This window comes from Callorhinus ursinus, unplaced genomic scaffold (genome assembly GCF_003265705.2).
Source record: "Callorhinus ursinus isolate GAN/ISIS: 27379988/994484 unplaced genomic scaffold, GSC_fseal_2.0 scaffold1, whole genome shotgun sequence".
NCBI lineage: Eukaryota > Metazoa > Chordata > Mammalia > Carnivora > Otariidae > Callorhinus > Callorhinus ursinus.
Genome location: NW_027397063.1, coordinates 67,513,180 through 67,529,760, shown reverse-complemented (window position 1 = coordinate 67,529,760; position 16,581 = coordinate 67,513,180). Strand labels below are relative to the sequence as shown.

Here is a 16,581-nt window from a genome sequence, read left to right as displayed (position 1 = left end):
AGTGAGGTCATATGATACATGTATGTCTCTGATTGACTTATTTTGCTCAGCATAATACCCTCCAGTTCCATCCACGTCATTGCAAATGGCAAGATTTCAATTTTTTAATGGCTGCATAATATTCCAGTGTGTGTGTGTGTGTGTGTGTGTGTGTGTGTGTGTGTGTGTGTATATATATATATATATCACATCTTCTTTATCCATTCGTCTGTCAATGGACATTTTGGCTCTTTCCACAGTTTAGCTATTGTGGACGTTGCTGCTATAAACATTCTGGTGTGCACGTGCCCCTTCGGATCACTACATTTGTATCTTTGGGGTAAATACCCAGTAGTGCAATTGCTGGGTCATATGGTAGCTCTATTTTCAACTGTTTGAGGAACCTCCATACTGTTTTCCAGAGTGGCTGCACCAGCTTGCATTCGCACCAACAGTGTAGGAGGGTTCCCCTTTCCCCGCATCCCCACCAACATCTGTCGTTTCCTGACTTGTTAATTTTAATTCCTATGTGAACTGACATGTAAATGAGGTCTCAATGTGCAGCATTATTTCACATAACTCATTTTAATGTGATTGCTGCATCAAATCAGATTCAAAGGAGATTGGCTATTTCTCTTTTCAGGAATACCACATACTGCAGCAAAGTTGCGTTTCCTCTGGAAGTGGTTCAAAAAGACAGCTGCTTCAATTCCTCCATGAAACTCCCACTGCATAAACTGTATATAGAGTATGGTGTTCAGAAGATCACGTGTCCAAATGTAGATGGATTCTTTCCTTCCACCGTCAAACCAACCATCACTTGGTACATGGTAAGGAAACTCAAGAGCATCTTACCCTCTCTAAAATGGCAATATCTGTCCTTGATTGTTGAGTTAATGTTGAAACTGAGATTTTTCTCATCAGAGTTTTTATTTCTTCCTTAAAAACTTTATACAAATCTTTTACCACTTCTTCACTTTGTGCCATTTTTGTTTATTTATTTATTTATTTATTTATTTATTTATTTATTTATTTATTTTGTGTGCCATTTTAAGGAAGTGGTAGAGAATGCTTTGCCTCAACTCATCATTTCCTAAATTACATTCACTGGGCAACTAGAACTACCATATTTTTATTAACTTCCTATGAGATACCATTTGAGAAATGCCCGCACACTTCTCTTCACTGCTGAGTGAGGTCAGAAGCTGCTTGCTCATTTGGTGAATGTCAACTCCTTGATTAGTCAGCACTGTATTCTATTATTTGTGTGTGTTCTCATGTTTACCTTCATTTGTGGGCACAGTCCATCTGTGGTCTCCTCCACATCTGAGAGACTTGGAAAGTGTTTAATCAAAAATGAAAGTGTTGGAAGGTGGCACCTGTGGCAGCAGCCTTGTTTTTTTAGTCTCCTCAAATACCCACATATGCCAAAGCTAAAAACTACTGGACAACATTTAGAACAAACTCAGTGACGAGTTATCCATAAGAATCACTTTCGATGACATGAGTGAGACAAACCACATATAGAATCAGTGTCTAGGGAAGGGGGCAGATGGAAGTAATGTGGTATCTGGCAGACTTGAGAACAAGGGTGGTCCTCATTGTAAAGTGAGGGATGGTGGGCCAATCTGAGAACAGCAGCTGAAGTTGGGAAGAGTTTTGCTCTCTAACAGGGGGTGAGTCCAAGAGGTCCATAGTAAGAAATTCTGAAGGGACTGAAGTTGTTCTAGTGCCTCACAACTCTGAAAAACTGCCACCTGCACTGAGGACAAGTGGCTGGGAGTGTGATCAGAAGTAAACAGAATCAGGACAATATAGAGGAAGGAAAGAGAAGGACCAGCTAAAAACGGAGAAGCAGCAGGCTCCGGAAATCCCAAGACCATAGTTTGGAAGAGGGATCTCTGTGATGCTAGAAAATCCTGCCATGTTCAAAAACTCAGAAAAAAACAAGTTTTACCAAAAAATGAACAACAAAAAGAGCCATGATAGGGGCACCTGGGTGACTCAGTCAATTAAGCGTCTGACTCTTGATTTTGGCTCAGGTCATGATCTCAGGGTTCTGAGATCGAGGCCCACGTCGGGCTCCACGCTCAGTGCAGAGTCAGCTTGGGATTCTCTCTCCCTCCCCCACCCAAGGGAGGATGTGCTGTCTCTCTCTCTAAATAAATAAAAATAAAACCTTAAAAAAAAAGAACCAAGGTAAAATCCCATTCAAACTTAAAAGAAAAAAGAATAAGAAGCAGAATAACACTTCTACCAAAAAAGAGAAAGCATGTCAGAAGAACATAATGCGACTTACTATTAAAAAGTGAGCTAAAAGACGTTAAGAAATGATGTGAGAAAGAATAACATAGATCAATAACACTTAGAAAAGTCCAGACATAGAAAGTTAGGAAGAAGGAAATCAGTCATTTCAGAAAGGAAGCTAAAACCTAAGAGGAACGTAACAGCAAATGAACATGATAGATAATGCCTTAAGACGAACAGAAAGTGGAAGGGAGAAAGAATTTAAAATTGAAAATAAATGATGAATAAAAATAAGAAAGTTCGAATGGATATACCAGTAACACATATAGTAGACTGTAGACAATGAGTATTGCCAGAGATAAAGAGGACTTTTCAGAATAATAAAAGGGTCAATTCATTAGGAAGTCGTAAAAATAGTACACGTATATGTGCCTCACAGCAGTGTGTCTGCATGAAGCAAAAGTTGACAGATTTAAAAGAAGAAGTAGGCAATTCATAATCATAGTTTAAAATATTAGCATCTAACAGTTGAAGTCATTAATGAAATGACTTAGGAGCCAACTTTAAGAGCTTTCCATTGGCCAATAATGGAACAATTTGAACTTCAGTAAGGTTATTAATCACAGTAGGTTGAATCTTATGAATTAAATTTAAATCCATAAGTTCATAATGATATTTCAAAATAATTGGTCACATTTAGTGGATGATAGGAAATCAATTTGTTATCTTGAAAACTGGAAAAGGGAAAAAATCGGGTATTTATTCTGCCTTTCCTATAAGAAATGTGCACTGACTAATGAAATAGTTCAGAGAAGTGTTTTTGTTAATTATGTTATGTTAATCACCATATATTACATCACATCATTAGTTTTTGATGTAGTGTTCCATGATTCATTGTTTGCATATAACACCCAGTGCTCCACACAGAACGTGCCCTCTTTAATACCCATCACCAGGCTAACCCATCCCCCCACTCCCCTCCCCTCTAGAACCCTCAGTTTGTTTCTCAGAGTCTATAGTCTCTCATGGTTCATATCTTCCTCTGATTTCCCCCACTTCATTTTTCCCTTCCTGCTGTCTTCTTCTTCTTCTTCTTCTTTTTTAACATATAATGTATTATTTGTTTCAGGGGTACAGGTCTGTGATTCATCACTCTTACACAATTCACAGCGCTCACCATAGCACATACCCTCCCCAATGTCCATCACCCAGCCACCCCATCCCTCCCACCCCCCACCACTCCAGCAACCCTCAGTTTGTTTCCTGAGATTAAGAATTCCTTGTATCAGTGAGATCACATGATACATGTCTTTCTCTGATTGACTTATTTCACTCAACAGAATACCCTCCAGTTCTATCCACGTCGTTGCAAATGGCAAAATCTCATTCCTTTTGATGGCTGCATAATATTCCATTGTAGTGTGTTCTTATAAAAGTATATAATCATTTTGCAGCCCCTAATGAATTAATAAATCTGAGTGTGAAGCAGCAATGACTGATACCATGATAAGAAAGGAAACAGCTAGACATATTCCTTCTCATGAAAGAATAAAATATGCCAAATGAATTAAACCTGAGTCTGAAAAAAACCCTTTGGATCTTGCTGCCATTTTGCAGGATATATAGAGAACAGAGGAATGTATTGTTCTACACCATAAGTTTGCAGTCAGCAAAATCCAGACTGGAAAATTCTATGGGCCAAATGTCCTGGATTATTCAACAGATAAATTGCAAGAAAAAGAAAGGCAGGATGTGGGACTATATAGGTTAAGAGAAACATGTCAGACACATTTGACAATGCATGAGACTGTGGTGTCTAAGGATGTACGTATGGGTGATAAGATTATAAAGGAAAATAAGAAATTGATTTTACTGTGAAAGTGTAGATAGTGGCTACTTTGGGGGGGGAACTAGTAAAAGAGCTGTGATGGACATGGGGCATGTGGAAGGCCTTTAGGGGTGACTAGTAACATTCTATTCTGGACCTGAGCAGTGCTTATGAAGATATTTGTTCTATAATGATACATGAACTCATACATACATTTGAGTGTTTTTTGTATATGTTTTATGCTATAATAAAATGATTAAGAGATAGGGAGGGAAGGAGGGGAGAAAGAAAATGAGAGAGAGATAGAAAGACTGATTTAAGATATATAACAACTAGTTGCAATGTATGGACCTTAGATTGTATTTTTTTCAGACAAACTATAAAGCAAGTTATGAGAAAATCAGGGAACTCTGAACACAGAATATTGATAATACGAGTTATTACTTTTTAAATTGTGATGATAATACTATAGATATGCTTGCAGAAGACAAGGGTCTTGTCATTTGGAGATTACACATAGAAATCTTTACAAGTGAAATTATATAATGTCTGTGATTTGCTTCACAATAATCTTGGGGTGCAGTGAGTGGGTGTAGATGATATAAGACATAGCCTGAATTTATACTTTAGGCTAGGTACAGGTGATCACTGTATATTCTGTAATTGTGGTGTTCTCTAATAGACAGCATAAAAAATTATTAAAAGGATAATATTAACAATTTTACATCAGTAAGTGTAATGCATTTTCCAATTAAAAAATGTATTCTTCTACTTACCTGCAATTGAGTTCTCTCATCTCTAACCCTGTTCACTTTTTCTATACTTGACTACTTCAGACTACTTGGTCTGAAAAAATTAATTTTATTTCCTTATATATTCTGTGTTTTGTTTTGTTTTTCCTTTTTCTTGATGCATTACCTACCTGGAATGTCCCCTCTTCTTTCTTCATACAGTTCAAATTCTACCACCTTCATGAAATGTTCTCTCTTCTCTCCAGCTAGAAATATTTTTTCCCTAATATAATCCCACAGCTACTTATTTATGCCTATCTCCATGTCGCTTTTCACTTCCTTTATTGTTTTACTGTCATCCATGTATACATTCAACAGCTGTTGAAGATCAATTGTATTCAGTGCAATATGTCAGGGGTTTGGCAGAACACAGTGATGAATGAGATATATGTCCTACCCTACATAGTTCCAAAAAGATCCCACAGTTTAATTTAGACAGGTTTATAAATAAGAATTCTTATTCTTATCAAAAAGTAGAATTCTAAGTTCCATAAGAGTGCCAAAGAGAATTAATTGTTGGTTCTAAGAAGAGGGAGAAATGTACACACATGTACCCTATGAGATTGACTATTTCTTGAGGACAGAGTTACAGCATACCCATCTCTATATCCTCAAAGATTTCCAGATTTTTGGTTTTTCTGGTTGGATGAATGTTGGTGCTATTAACCAAGATATGAAGGAGCAGAGAAGGAGCAGGTTTGGGAGCAAGTAATGGGTTTTGATAATGTCATATGGAGTTAGAGATGTCTGTGAGATACCTAGGTAGCAGTGGCCTGTAGGTTGTGGTTACATGTGTATGGGTCTGGAGCTTAGAAAAAAAAATCAAAACTGGAGCTCAGAGAATTGGATGCATGTATATGATAGTTGAACCCCTTAAGAAGAAGACAAAATACAAAATAAAATGATAAAGTAAAAGGCCAAAGTCAAAATCTGGAGAGAATGTTCATGGGGTGAATGAAGGCAAGAAGCAAAGAAAGAAGATCAAGACAAAAAGTCATAGCAGTGAAACCACTGGGATGGCAGATACCCAACAATGTTCAGGTGACTAAAAGGAGAGCCAGTAACCAGACATCCTTTCTATTCTATGGTGCTGAAAAGGTTGCTCTTGATGTGTGCTATGCTGCTTTTCATTTCCATATTTGAGTAATTGACCCCTTTAATCCTGAGAGTTCTGCAATCTTGGGAGCAAAATCAGGGTTCTTGGCAGGGGGATTTCTCCCATCACGGTATAGCAATGCTGACATTGCTTTCTATTTCCTACCCTCTGCAGTCACCCCCTGCATCTGCCTGGATAGCTTGGCTCTCCTACAGTAGTTCTCTTTTTCCATTGTTATCAGCTGAATTCCCTACCTTGACATTGGAGGAATAGTTTCTTTTAGTAATAACTGCGAGAGTTAAGACACATTAATCAGTTCCAGCAAATCTGTTTTCCTGTTGGCAGAAGGTGAAAACTGATGAATTGAAAGAAGGAAAAGGAAACTAACATTTCTTGCATTTTCCTAGTAAAATACCTTGTACTGGGTACTTTATATGTTATATGTAATACTCACCACATCCTTCAGGGTTGATATCATATAGGAACCAGAGGCTGAGAGGTGAACAGCAATAGCTGACATTTACTGAGCACAGTAATTCTTCCAAATATTTTGATTATTTTAATTTTCTCAACTTGAAGTAGGGTCTATCATTTTCTCCATTTTATCATTAAGAAAACCCAAGTACAGAGTGGTTGAGAGATTTTGCCTGGGTCCCAGAGCTGGGAGCCAAGATATAACCCTATACAATCTATGTCAAGAGCCCCTAGTTTTACATTATTTTATATAATTTACTGGAAATAATCCAGCCAGTAATAGGAGAATGTGGGATTTCAAGCCACTTTTGTTGGGTTCCAAAGCTTATACTCTTCAGAAATGACACAGAGAGGGTGCTCCAGTCTTAATTTCTGGAGCGTGAAGCACTCTGAGGGGCTGAGCCATCTTTGCACACAGATTAGGTTGCAAGGGAGACCGTGGGCCATAAGGAAACCTGTGGAGAGATCACCTGGGGAAGTCAGAAGGGCTCCAAACCCTGGGATTGGTGGGAACAGAAAATCAGAAGTTTCTCTTTCAGAATTGCAGGGGAAATGGGGCAGGCTTGAATTCTTCTTCTCTGAATGTCTTCTCTCCTGCTCTCTTCTGTATGGCAGAATGTTCTTCAGTCTGGGCCCAGAATTCATAGTTCTCTAATTCAACAATCCCGTGAGTTAAATTGATGTTCAGTAAATGTTTGTCAAATGAGACAGGTTTTGTTACTAGCATGGAAAACAAACCATGATTCGAAAGTGATTTACTGAATTTCAAGTAGCCAGCTTATAAAAGAACTTTTGGAACGCAACACGTGTATAAATTGGAGGCTGCCTGTTTATTCACATAGGGACTTCTGAATGCATAGGCATAAAGACATAGGTAAGTGTGATCCCATTGTTGTTGTCACTATTATTATTGGATTTTCTTAAAGACTGAAGCTTTATAATATGGCAAGCCATCCTAACTTTCATACTCCTGGATCATTCCTTGTTCACATTGTTATAACTGGGTATTTTAATATTTTTCTCCAGAGGTACTTGTAAAAACAAAGGCGATTTTCCCCTTCTTACTGAGGATCAGAGGAACCACTTTAGTGGATGTTTTGGATATTACCTTTATAGCAGCTGCTGAAATGCTCTCAGCTGCTATATAGCAGGATAGATATCATTCCTGATCTCAATTTGCAAAAAGCTGGTTTTCCTTGTACTCAGTGTGATCATTAAAATTGGAATATTACCTGCACCTCTAATTTTCAGTGTGAAGTTAATCAGAATTGACCAGATATTGTTTATAAATCTCTCAGGAAATTGAAAACCTTTGCTTTTTCTGACAGAATGCCATCAGGAATACATTTCTGAAAGAATGCCAGGCGTGACCTTCTTGTTGGCATGGCATGCATTGTTAAGTCAGTCCAAGGTCTATGTAATAGACTTGATTTTAAGGTGCTTGTTTCAATCTGATCTGACATTTTAGTTTGTTTATCTCTTTCCTTTCTCTATAGTCCCTATGTAGTGATTTTAAACCTTTGGTATAAAGAAAGTATGTATCATATTTTCTTTCCAAGCCATACACACTGAATTCTATATATCCGTATATCTGTTTATTCACACAGCATTCTACATATAGTTAGTTTCAGGGCTTCTGAAGAGTTAAGGTACATCCTTTAAATTTAAACCCCATTCAAGTGTCTGTAAAGCCTTGAGGCTGACTTAGGCTGAATGAATCACCCATTCTGTATTTTTTTTTAAGATTTTATTTATTTATTTATTTGACAGAGAGAGACAGCGAGAGAGGAAACACAAGCAGAGGGAGTGGGAGAGGGAGAAGCAGGCTTCCTGCTGAGCAGGGAGCCCCATGCAGGGCTCGATCCCAGGACCCTGGGATCATGACCTGAGCTGAAGGCAGACATTAACGACTGAGCCACTCAGATGCCCCACCCACTCTGTATTTTGATAGCACTTAAATTATACCTCATCTTTGTTACTGTAATGATTGTATTTCTCTCTTCTGTAATGGGGAGTGACCTCTCTCTTTCTAACCCTTGAATAACAAGCACACAGCGCAAAACAGAGCCAATATACTTTGTATTTAGGAATTGATTCAATAATTGAATGAATTGGACTGGACTGGAAAATTCCATGAGAATAAGGGCCATTTCTGTTTTTACTGTCTGCTGTATGCCCAGCTCCTAACACAGTTCCTGTCACATGGGAGGGATTTTGTAAGTATTTGTTGCATAAACATTGGATGACGTAGTTCTGAAGTTCATTGGAAGTGACTGGTGGATAGAACTCTTATGAGACTTGAACAAGTATGATGCATTTCACGGCAACTTAATCTTAGATGCAAAAATGTCAATAGCTATTCATAACTATTCTAATGTTATATCTCAGACTCTGTACCCTCACTCAGGCTCCCTACCCATCCTACAACTCCCCCATCCCAGGTATTACAATCCTTGTATTCACCTTCTTATTATCATGTGCATGCCGCTTGAACTTTCAACTCCACGTCTTGTGTCTTTCCTTCTCTCATCCATAGTTCTGACCTACGACACAAATGTACTGAGCATTTCCAATGTGCCAAGTATTGGGCAAGTTGCTGCCCATGCGGATAACAGTACTCATGCACCCCCCACTTGCCCCTGGGAGTAAGTTTTCTAGAGGAAGAAATAAGCATGAAAAGAGTCACCATAATAAAGGTGGTTAAGGACTAACGCAGAGGGCAAAATGCTGTAAGAGCATAGGGAATTTTTTAAAATTTTATTTATTTATTATTGATGTACTTACTTACTTATCAGAGAGAGAGCACAAGCAGAGGGAGCTGCAGGCAGAGGGAGAAGCAGCTCCCCACTGAGCAAGGAGCCTGATGAGGGACTCGATCCCAGGACCCTGGGTTCATGACCTAAGCCGAAGGCAGATGCTTAAGCAACTGAGCCACCCAGGCGCCCTGTGTAGGGGATTTTTTTTTTTTTCACATTTTTCCCCGTGCCTAGAGTGTCACTCTCCCACGTCTCCCCTCCCACATCACTGGTAATATTCTACTTTCCCTTTAACAATCGGGCCCACATCTTCCTTCTCCAGGAAGTTTTTCTAAATGTTTTCTGTTTAATCTTTTCTCCCACTTCCCCACCCCAACATGCTTCTCATAGGATTTGTTGTAATTCTCCACTAGACTGCATGCCTCTAGGTCAGGAACTCTACCATTTCCATTCTTGTGCCTTCATACAGTTCTTTAAATATTGTAGGTTTATTGAATGGAAACATCTGTCCTTTTTAAGTCACGACATCCCCCCACTCACACCCCACACTTCAGCACATGATTTATTTCCTCTCGAAGATCTCAAAGTCATTTCTTGTGCTGTTCTTTACCTATATATTGCGGTAGGTTGCCATGGCTACCGCTATGTATTAGAAACGTTGTTCTGTTGAACTTCTCTCTTTTGAATTCAAAATGAGGAACTGATTGGTCAACTAAGTGGATGACTCGTTTTCTAGTCAGACAAGTGTTCACAGTGAAAATCAGCTTACCATTAACCATTTCTCGTATTTGGACACATTTTTTTTTTATTCTTTGGATATCTAGATTTTTTTTGTACCTTTTTTTTTTTTCTGATTCCAAAGAAATGATTTTGAAATCTGCAGTATTTATTTTTAGGAATACTTTATTGTGCTTAAAAACATACTGTGTATCTCAGGTGCATGTGCCAAAGGGTCTACAGATGCAACTGCTTATAAGAATTAGAGTTCATCACACATGATAGGCTAAAGTTAATGGTTATTTATAGTTCACCAATGCCCCAAAGCTACCCCTACCATGCACGTGCACACTTAGAATGTAAAATACTTCTTTCTTATCCTTTTCCAACATGCTATAGGTCTAATAACTTTGAAATGGCTTTTTATTTCTTTTCTTGTTACTCCTTTTGGTTAAAACTAGTTAATTTAAATTTTTTGAATGGTCAGCTTTAGTAGATTAGACCTGAAACTTTCCCACTGATTTTTGTGGAATATTCCTTAATTTGAAATATTTTTCTAGACAAAGCGGCTCCAAGAAAAACTTGTCCCTGGCCTACATTTTGTCCTTTATGGAAAGAAGATCTCACAAGAAAGCATACCATTGACTCACGGGCCCACTGAATACCCTAAAGCATATCCAGCTCATGGGTTTGGTTAAGAGGAAGAAAAAGAGAGAGCTAGCAAGAGGTCAACACACACCTATTTTGTACCATTTTCCTTGCTGTTTACACACACCTATTTTGTACCATTTTCCTTGCTGTTTAGATGTGTCTGATTCTATTTCTCTGTTCATGATAAGTCTGTAAGAGTTGACCCTTGGTTTTAGTCAGTGCCGTATTCTCAGAACCTCCAACCGGCTGGCACATGGTTTATGATTAATACTCAAGGGTGAATGAACTAATGAGTGAATGAATGAAAAGGCTTTGAGTTAGAAGTATTTCTTCATATTTGTAGCACATATTGTGAATCCTAAAACAAATGTGTTTAAATAGTTTTTACAGAAATGATACTTGATAAGTCAAAAAAATGTTTCTTTTAGTACATTCTTAAGAAATGCTTTTGACAAGTACAGTACTAATTGTTAACTTCTTATCCTGAACAGTATGCTTTTCCAGTTTATCATGAATTGTGGGACTCCGCCTCATATTAGCGATAGAGCCACATTATTAACACTGGGACCGGCCTGCCTCTGGCATATGTGCAGGACCACAGGATAGGGTAGGGAGACAGTGTCAGGTGGAATTAAAAGCAAAGGCCTCAAAACAGGTAGATCTAGATTTAAATTTTAGCTCCGACACTACCTAGCTCTATGACATTGGCAATCACTTAACCTTTCTAGGCCTTTATATCCTCGTCTATAAAATGGGCATAAAAGCATGCCAGACTTGCTGAGTTTGGAATAAGGGTTGGAGAGGTTAATGGAGTACATGTAAATACATGTGTCTGTGCAATTTTTCCAGCCCAACCAACTCCCAAGGAGAGCTGTTCATTCTTAGTTAAGAAGCTAGTGAGAAACCTTTGTTCATCTGTCTGGAAAACTGAGTTTTAGCTTTGCTCTGGGTTATCGAGAGTCCCTTTTTATCTGTCTGTCTCATTATTTTTTTTCCACCTGTAAAACTAAAGCATATTTAGTTCTGATCTGTCTACTTCATGGGAATTTAAGAACAGCTAAGCTAACAAATGAGAGAAGAAAATAGCTTTGAACTGTTTAAAAGAAAGGTGCCACAAAAAATCAAATAGAGTTCTATAGATAGTCTAAACTCAATTTAAACTAAATCTGACATAAATTCATTATAGAATACAGGTCTCTGTGGCCTTATACTTTGTGATAACCTAAGAGGATTGAAATATTTTGCTGACGTGACAAGTGTCTAGAAGCGCTGCTTATCAAAACAGGATAAATTGCATTCAGAAAATAACTGAGCATATAACAGCTTCCTCTTGATAATCATCTCCATGCATCAAGTGTAGTGATATTCTTAAAAGACATATTTTCTATGACAAAGAATTGCAAAATATGACACTCAGTGTAACTGTCATATTTCAAAACACATGCTCCAGGAATTGAAGAAAACCTTACGTATTCAAGAATCAAAGTTAAATATGTAAATACAGTAAATCTAAAGTACAAGCCAATAATAACCTCCCCGAATTTTCAAGATCTAAAGGACTCTGGACCTAACCCAGTCCGTTTGTGTCACAGATTAATTATTGATTTTTTTAAAGAAAAACAAAAGTTTTTTCTAAAAGTAAATGTTTCACATATAATTTTGTCACAGTTGATGTATTTTTTTATTAGAGAGAAAAAAATAAAGTAATATAAGCCCATTAGTAGGGCTCAGAGAGCCAGAACAGGATTCCAGTTATGTTGAATGAGGTATTTCAATCTCAAAAGTTTACAAATCAGCAGAAGTATATAAAAATATAATTTGGTGTAGAAATAAATGTAATTCCTGGTAAGACTCATAAAATATCTTTTAGTTTTAGATTCTGAAGTCTGTAATATTTGATTGTAAAAAAAAAAATGGGATAAGTAGAAGGAAAACCCAAAAAAGTTTGGCAGTGACAGATAGAGTGATTCAACAGAGCCATCAAAAACACTGAAACGAGGGGCCCTAGGTGGCTTAGTCTGTTAAGCATCTGCCTTTGGCTCTGGTCGTGATCCTAGGGTCCTGGGATGGAGTCCCACGTCTGGCTCCCTGCTCAACGGGGAGCCTGCTTCTGCCCCTGCCCCTCCACCTGTCTGTGCTCTCTCTTTCGCTCTCTCTCTCTCAAATAAATAAATAAAATCTTAAAAAAAAAAAAAAAAACAATGCTGAAACCAGAGACTTAATGTGAGACCTCAATGGTCAGAGTGGCTGGCTTCCCGAATTAATATAATCACTGAATAAATGTGGAAAAGTGAAAGCTAAGCGTTTCTTAAATAGCAGCATGTGAATTTCCTTAAGTTGCTTTAGTTGTTTTTCAAAACTTTAACCTTGTTTAACTATTAACATGGGATTTCCAAAATTCAAATACGGGATCCTGAGACAGGAAGCTTGTGATTTTGAATCCATGTCTCAGTTCAAAAGTCCTATTTTCCTTTTGCAGAAAGTATAATGAAACTTGCATTCATTCTTTGCAGAAATATCATCAAATACTTGACGAAAATAATTTGTAAAAAGTACAGCCAACATAGATATTTGTATGTTCTGTGCAAAATTAGGTGTGTGTATATGCATTTGTGTATTTTCTGTGCATGTATCTACATACTGAACATCTTTTCTTTTATTTCTAGGGCTGTCAGAAAATACAGGATTTTAATAATGTGATACCTGACGGCCTGAACTTGAGTTTTCTCATAGCCTTAGTTTCAAACAATGGAGATTACACATGTGTTGTTACATATCCAGAAAATGGGCGTACCTTCCATCTCACTAGGACTCTGACTGTAAAGGTGGTAGGTAAGCATGATTTTTAAGTGCACACAACAAAAATGCAATAACTCTGTTTTGGCTCTTCATAGTTTATTACAAACAAGTGTATCCATTTTATGAGAAAAGAGGTTTATCTTTTTTGTTCACTGCACTGTCCCTAGAGCCTCAGCAATTCCACATACAAAGTAGGGGTTCAATGACTATTGGTCTACTGAATGAATTAATATGTGAATGAATGAAGGCAGCTTGGGGAGTGAAAGGAGTACCAGAGGAATCTGTGTTCAGCTTGTACCCTTGCCATTTATTAGCAATATGACTTTGATCAGGGTCTGGCTCTCCTGAACTGTACTCTGGAACTAAGAGTACCTGACATTCAGTATAGCTGAGAACATTAGAAATAATATACATATTATGCTAGTCCAGTTCCAGGCAAACAGCAGAAACTCAATGAATTAAGTAGTTAAAATTATTATCACAAAAATGTTGTATTTGAATTCAACCAGCTCTGTCTTTCTGTGGACTGGAACTGGGGTAGCTGAAGCTATTTGCCAGTGGTGTTTAACCCTTGCTTTGCACTGGTTGAGAGAATGAGGGGGGGCGTTGAGAAATTCAGAAAGTGGAAAGGACAATGTCCAGGCAGAGTCAAAAGACTCCTATCAAACCCAGAAATTAAGAGAACCAATGTCAGCATTTAGGGGAGAGCCCTAAATACCACTGTGCCCATGATACTAAAAAGGAGAGCATATCAGAGTGAAAATTTTTCACACCCCATCTTTTCATAGATGGAAACATCGAGACCCAATAGCACAAAGTAACCTGTTTAGAGATGCTCTGTGAGTTAGTGTAAGAAGTGATTCCAAATCTCAGGTTTCTGATTCTTGGTGCAGGGCTTTCTCTAATAGCCTGACACCAGGTTCAGCGTAATTTTTAAGGGCTTTAACATAATAGTGCAAATAAAATTCAAATTGAAAAATTTTGTAATCCCCTCTCCTCTTCCTCTGCCTACTTTTGGAATAATGCTGGGCTGGGAACTCATTCAGAAGAAAAATCAGACTAAATTTAGAACTTAACCGGAATGGGCTTTAAAAGCCAAATGAATAATCTAACCTTAAATTCATCTTGGCAATTGTTTCTGATACAGATACTTAAATGTATCCCTTTTTGGGAAGTTGAGAACAGGCATGCTTGTTCACCTTGTTTTATAGATAGAGAAGTTGATAGACACTGATGTGGGGTAGGGTTCTTATCCAACTTTCAAGCAACACAAGTTTGTTTTTGAAGCTGTGAAGTACTGAGCACTTATTATATACCAATAGGATGCTTTAATATGCATTACTTAATTTAATATGCATGACTTAATTTAATCCTTCTAATGAACCTGTGCGGTGAGTTTAATTATCCTCATTTTAGAGGTGAGGAAAATTAGCTTCTCAAAGATTAAGCAAAAAACCCGAGTCATATGGTTAGGATTTGACCAAGTAAGGATAAGAGCCTTGGTTGTTAAATCTTTGAAGCCTCTACTGTTATGCACTACACTATAAAACCCCTTCAGGGTACTTTTATTTCAAATTAGAAATATAGAATATTATAAAGAGCAGCAGTCCTATGAATGAGCAGTCAACTGTCACAGGCATTGGGTAGACTGATGTGCTGGCCTCACAACTGTGGTTTTAAATTTTCCATTTACTTAGTATTCATTTAATATTTACTTCTTTAACCAGGTCCCATACTAGACACCCTGGGCATGTTCTGGAGAAATATGTAGAAAAGAAACAATTGAGGAAGACATGAAAGCAATTTATTTTATAGTATGAGAAGGGTATTTCATGTAAGCGTTGGGAAGCAAAAACACTGGTTAAATCTCCTATCCTGAAACGTGGAGGCTACTTAGTATGTTATGTTTGTCTCTTTGCTTGTTTGAAATGAATGAAGTGTTGTAAATGACTCTACATTGAGCTGTGGGCCCTTGCGGGAAGAACTGACAAACTGTGCCAGGAAGTTGGGCAAAACTTTACAAAAGAGCAGCTCTTGGAAATGGGTTATGAGAGATGAGGGATACATGATTTAACATCATCTCTCTTTTGTTTCTTCCTCTCTAAAACAGGCTCTCCAAAAGACGCATTGCCTCCTCAGATCTATTCACCCAATGATCTTGTGGTTTACGAGAAAGAACCGGGTAATTACAGCTGTGCCTCTTAATTTCAGTTAGATTCTCTTAATGACAAGGAATAAAATGTCATTTAAGTTAATGCATGCAAATAGAGGGCTTTTGTAAGGAAACAGAGGAATTGAAACTAAAATCAAGGCAGCTCTGGAGATTAGCTCCTCCTCTGTCATAGATCTCTCAGGCATCTCTGGGATTCTCAGCTTCTCTCCACAGCTGCTCCCTTCCTCCCCTGCAGTGGCTCCCCTCTCCTGATTAGTGATTTCTGTCTGATGTACACGTTAGCTTGCACACAGCTTGGGTTTGCCGAGACTGTGATATGAGCACAAGACATCCTTTAAGCTTCTGCTCCACTGTGGAAGGGCAGGGGTTGGAGCTCGGGGGTGAGACCCTGAATTTAATGAGTTAACAACTGGTAGAACTAGTACACCCTAATCAGAACTCTGTGGGATGTTTCCTATGGCTGTCTGGGTCTCCTTTTAAAAAGTTTTTTTTTTAGTTTTCATAATTTTCCATTCTGGACAAAAATCATCTGCTACTGACCGAATAAGGCATCGTGTGTTATTCTTCTGGCTCAAAGCCTCCCACAGTTAAACTGAAAACCATAGAAAATCTTACAATTTTCTATATTGTATCCTTTACAATAAACTCACTCCAAACCCAATGAAAGGTGTAAAAGAACATATTTTTACAATGTACTAAAGATAACAGAGGTTGTGATCAAATGTAGGTAGAGCACAATGATGCCCTCCTGAAACTAAGATAAGGTTTCAAATAGCGAGCTGCCTGTAAAAAAAAAACAAAGAACACACAAAGGGGTCTGCCAACCCCAAATGGACCAAATTTCCTAGAATTCATAGTGGCTTTGTATAGTAATATGAACATTCTTCCTGCTATGGGGGTAAACGCTTACTGATGACCTAGTGTGTTTCATCTACTTATCATATGGTTACAGAATCTATGTTCATGTTACCTTCCTGCATATTAATATAGAAACTGAAAGGGACAACATAAGAATCATGCATGAGAAGAGGGGATGAGGTAGGACCATGCAGTGAGACAAACTTGCTTTC

General features: G+C 37.9%; 1 protein-coding gene across 3 annotated transcripts in view; it reads left to right on the top strand.

Annotated features, from left to right (window-relative positions):
- Positions 1 to 16,581, top strand: part of IL1RAP (interleukin 1 receptor accessory protein) — a 127,517-nt gene that overhangs the window by 85,779 nt on the left and 25,157 nt on the right. For all 3 annotated transcript variants that reach the window (XM_073895626.1, XM_025876733.2, XM_073895620.1), the window contains exons 4-6: positions 623 to 809; positions 13,206 to 13,371; positions 15,449 to 15,520. In XM_073895626.1, coding sequence (XP_073751727.1) covers positions 623 to 809; positions 13,206 to 13,371; positions 15,449 to 15,520 — 425 coding nt within the window. The remainder of the gene's footprint in view (positions 1 to 622; positions 810 to 13,205; positions 13,372 to 15,448; positions 15,521 to 16,581) is intronic.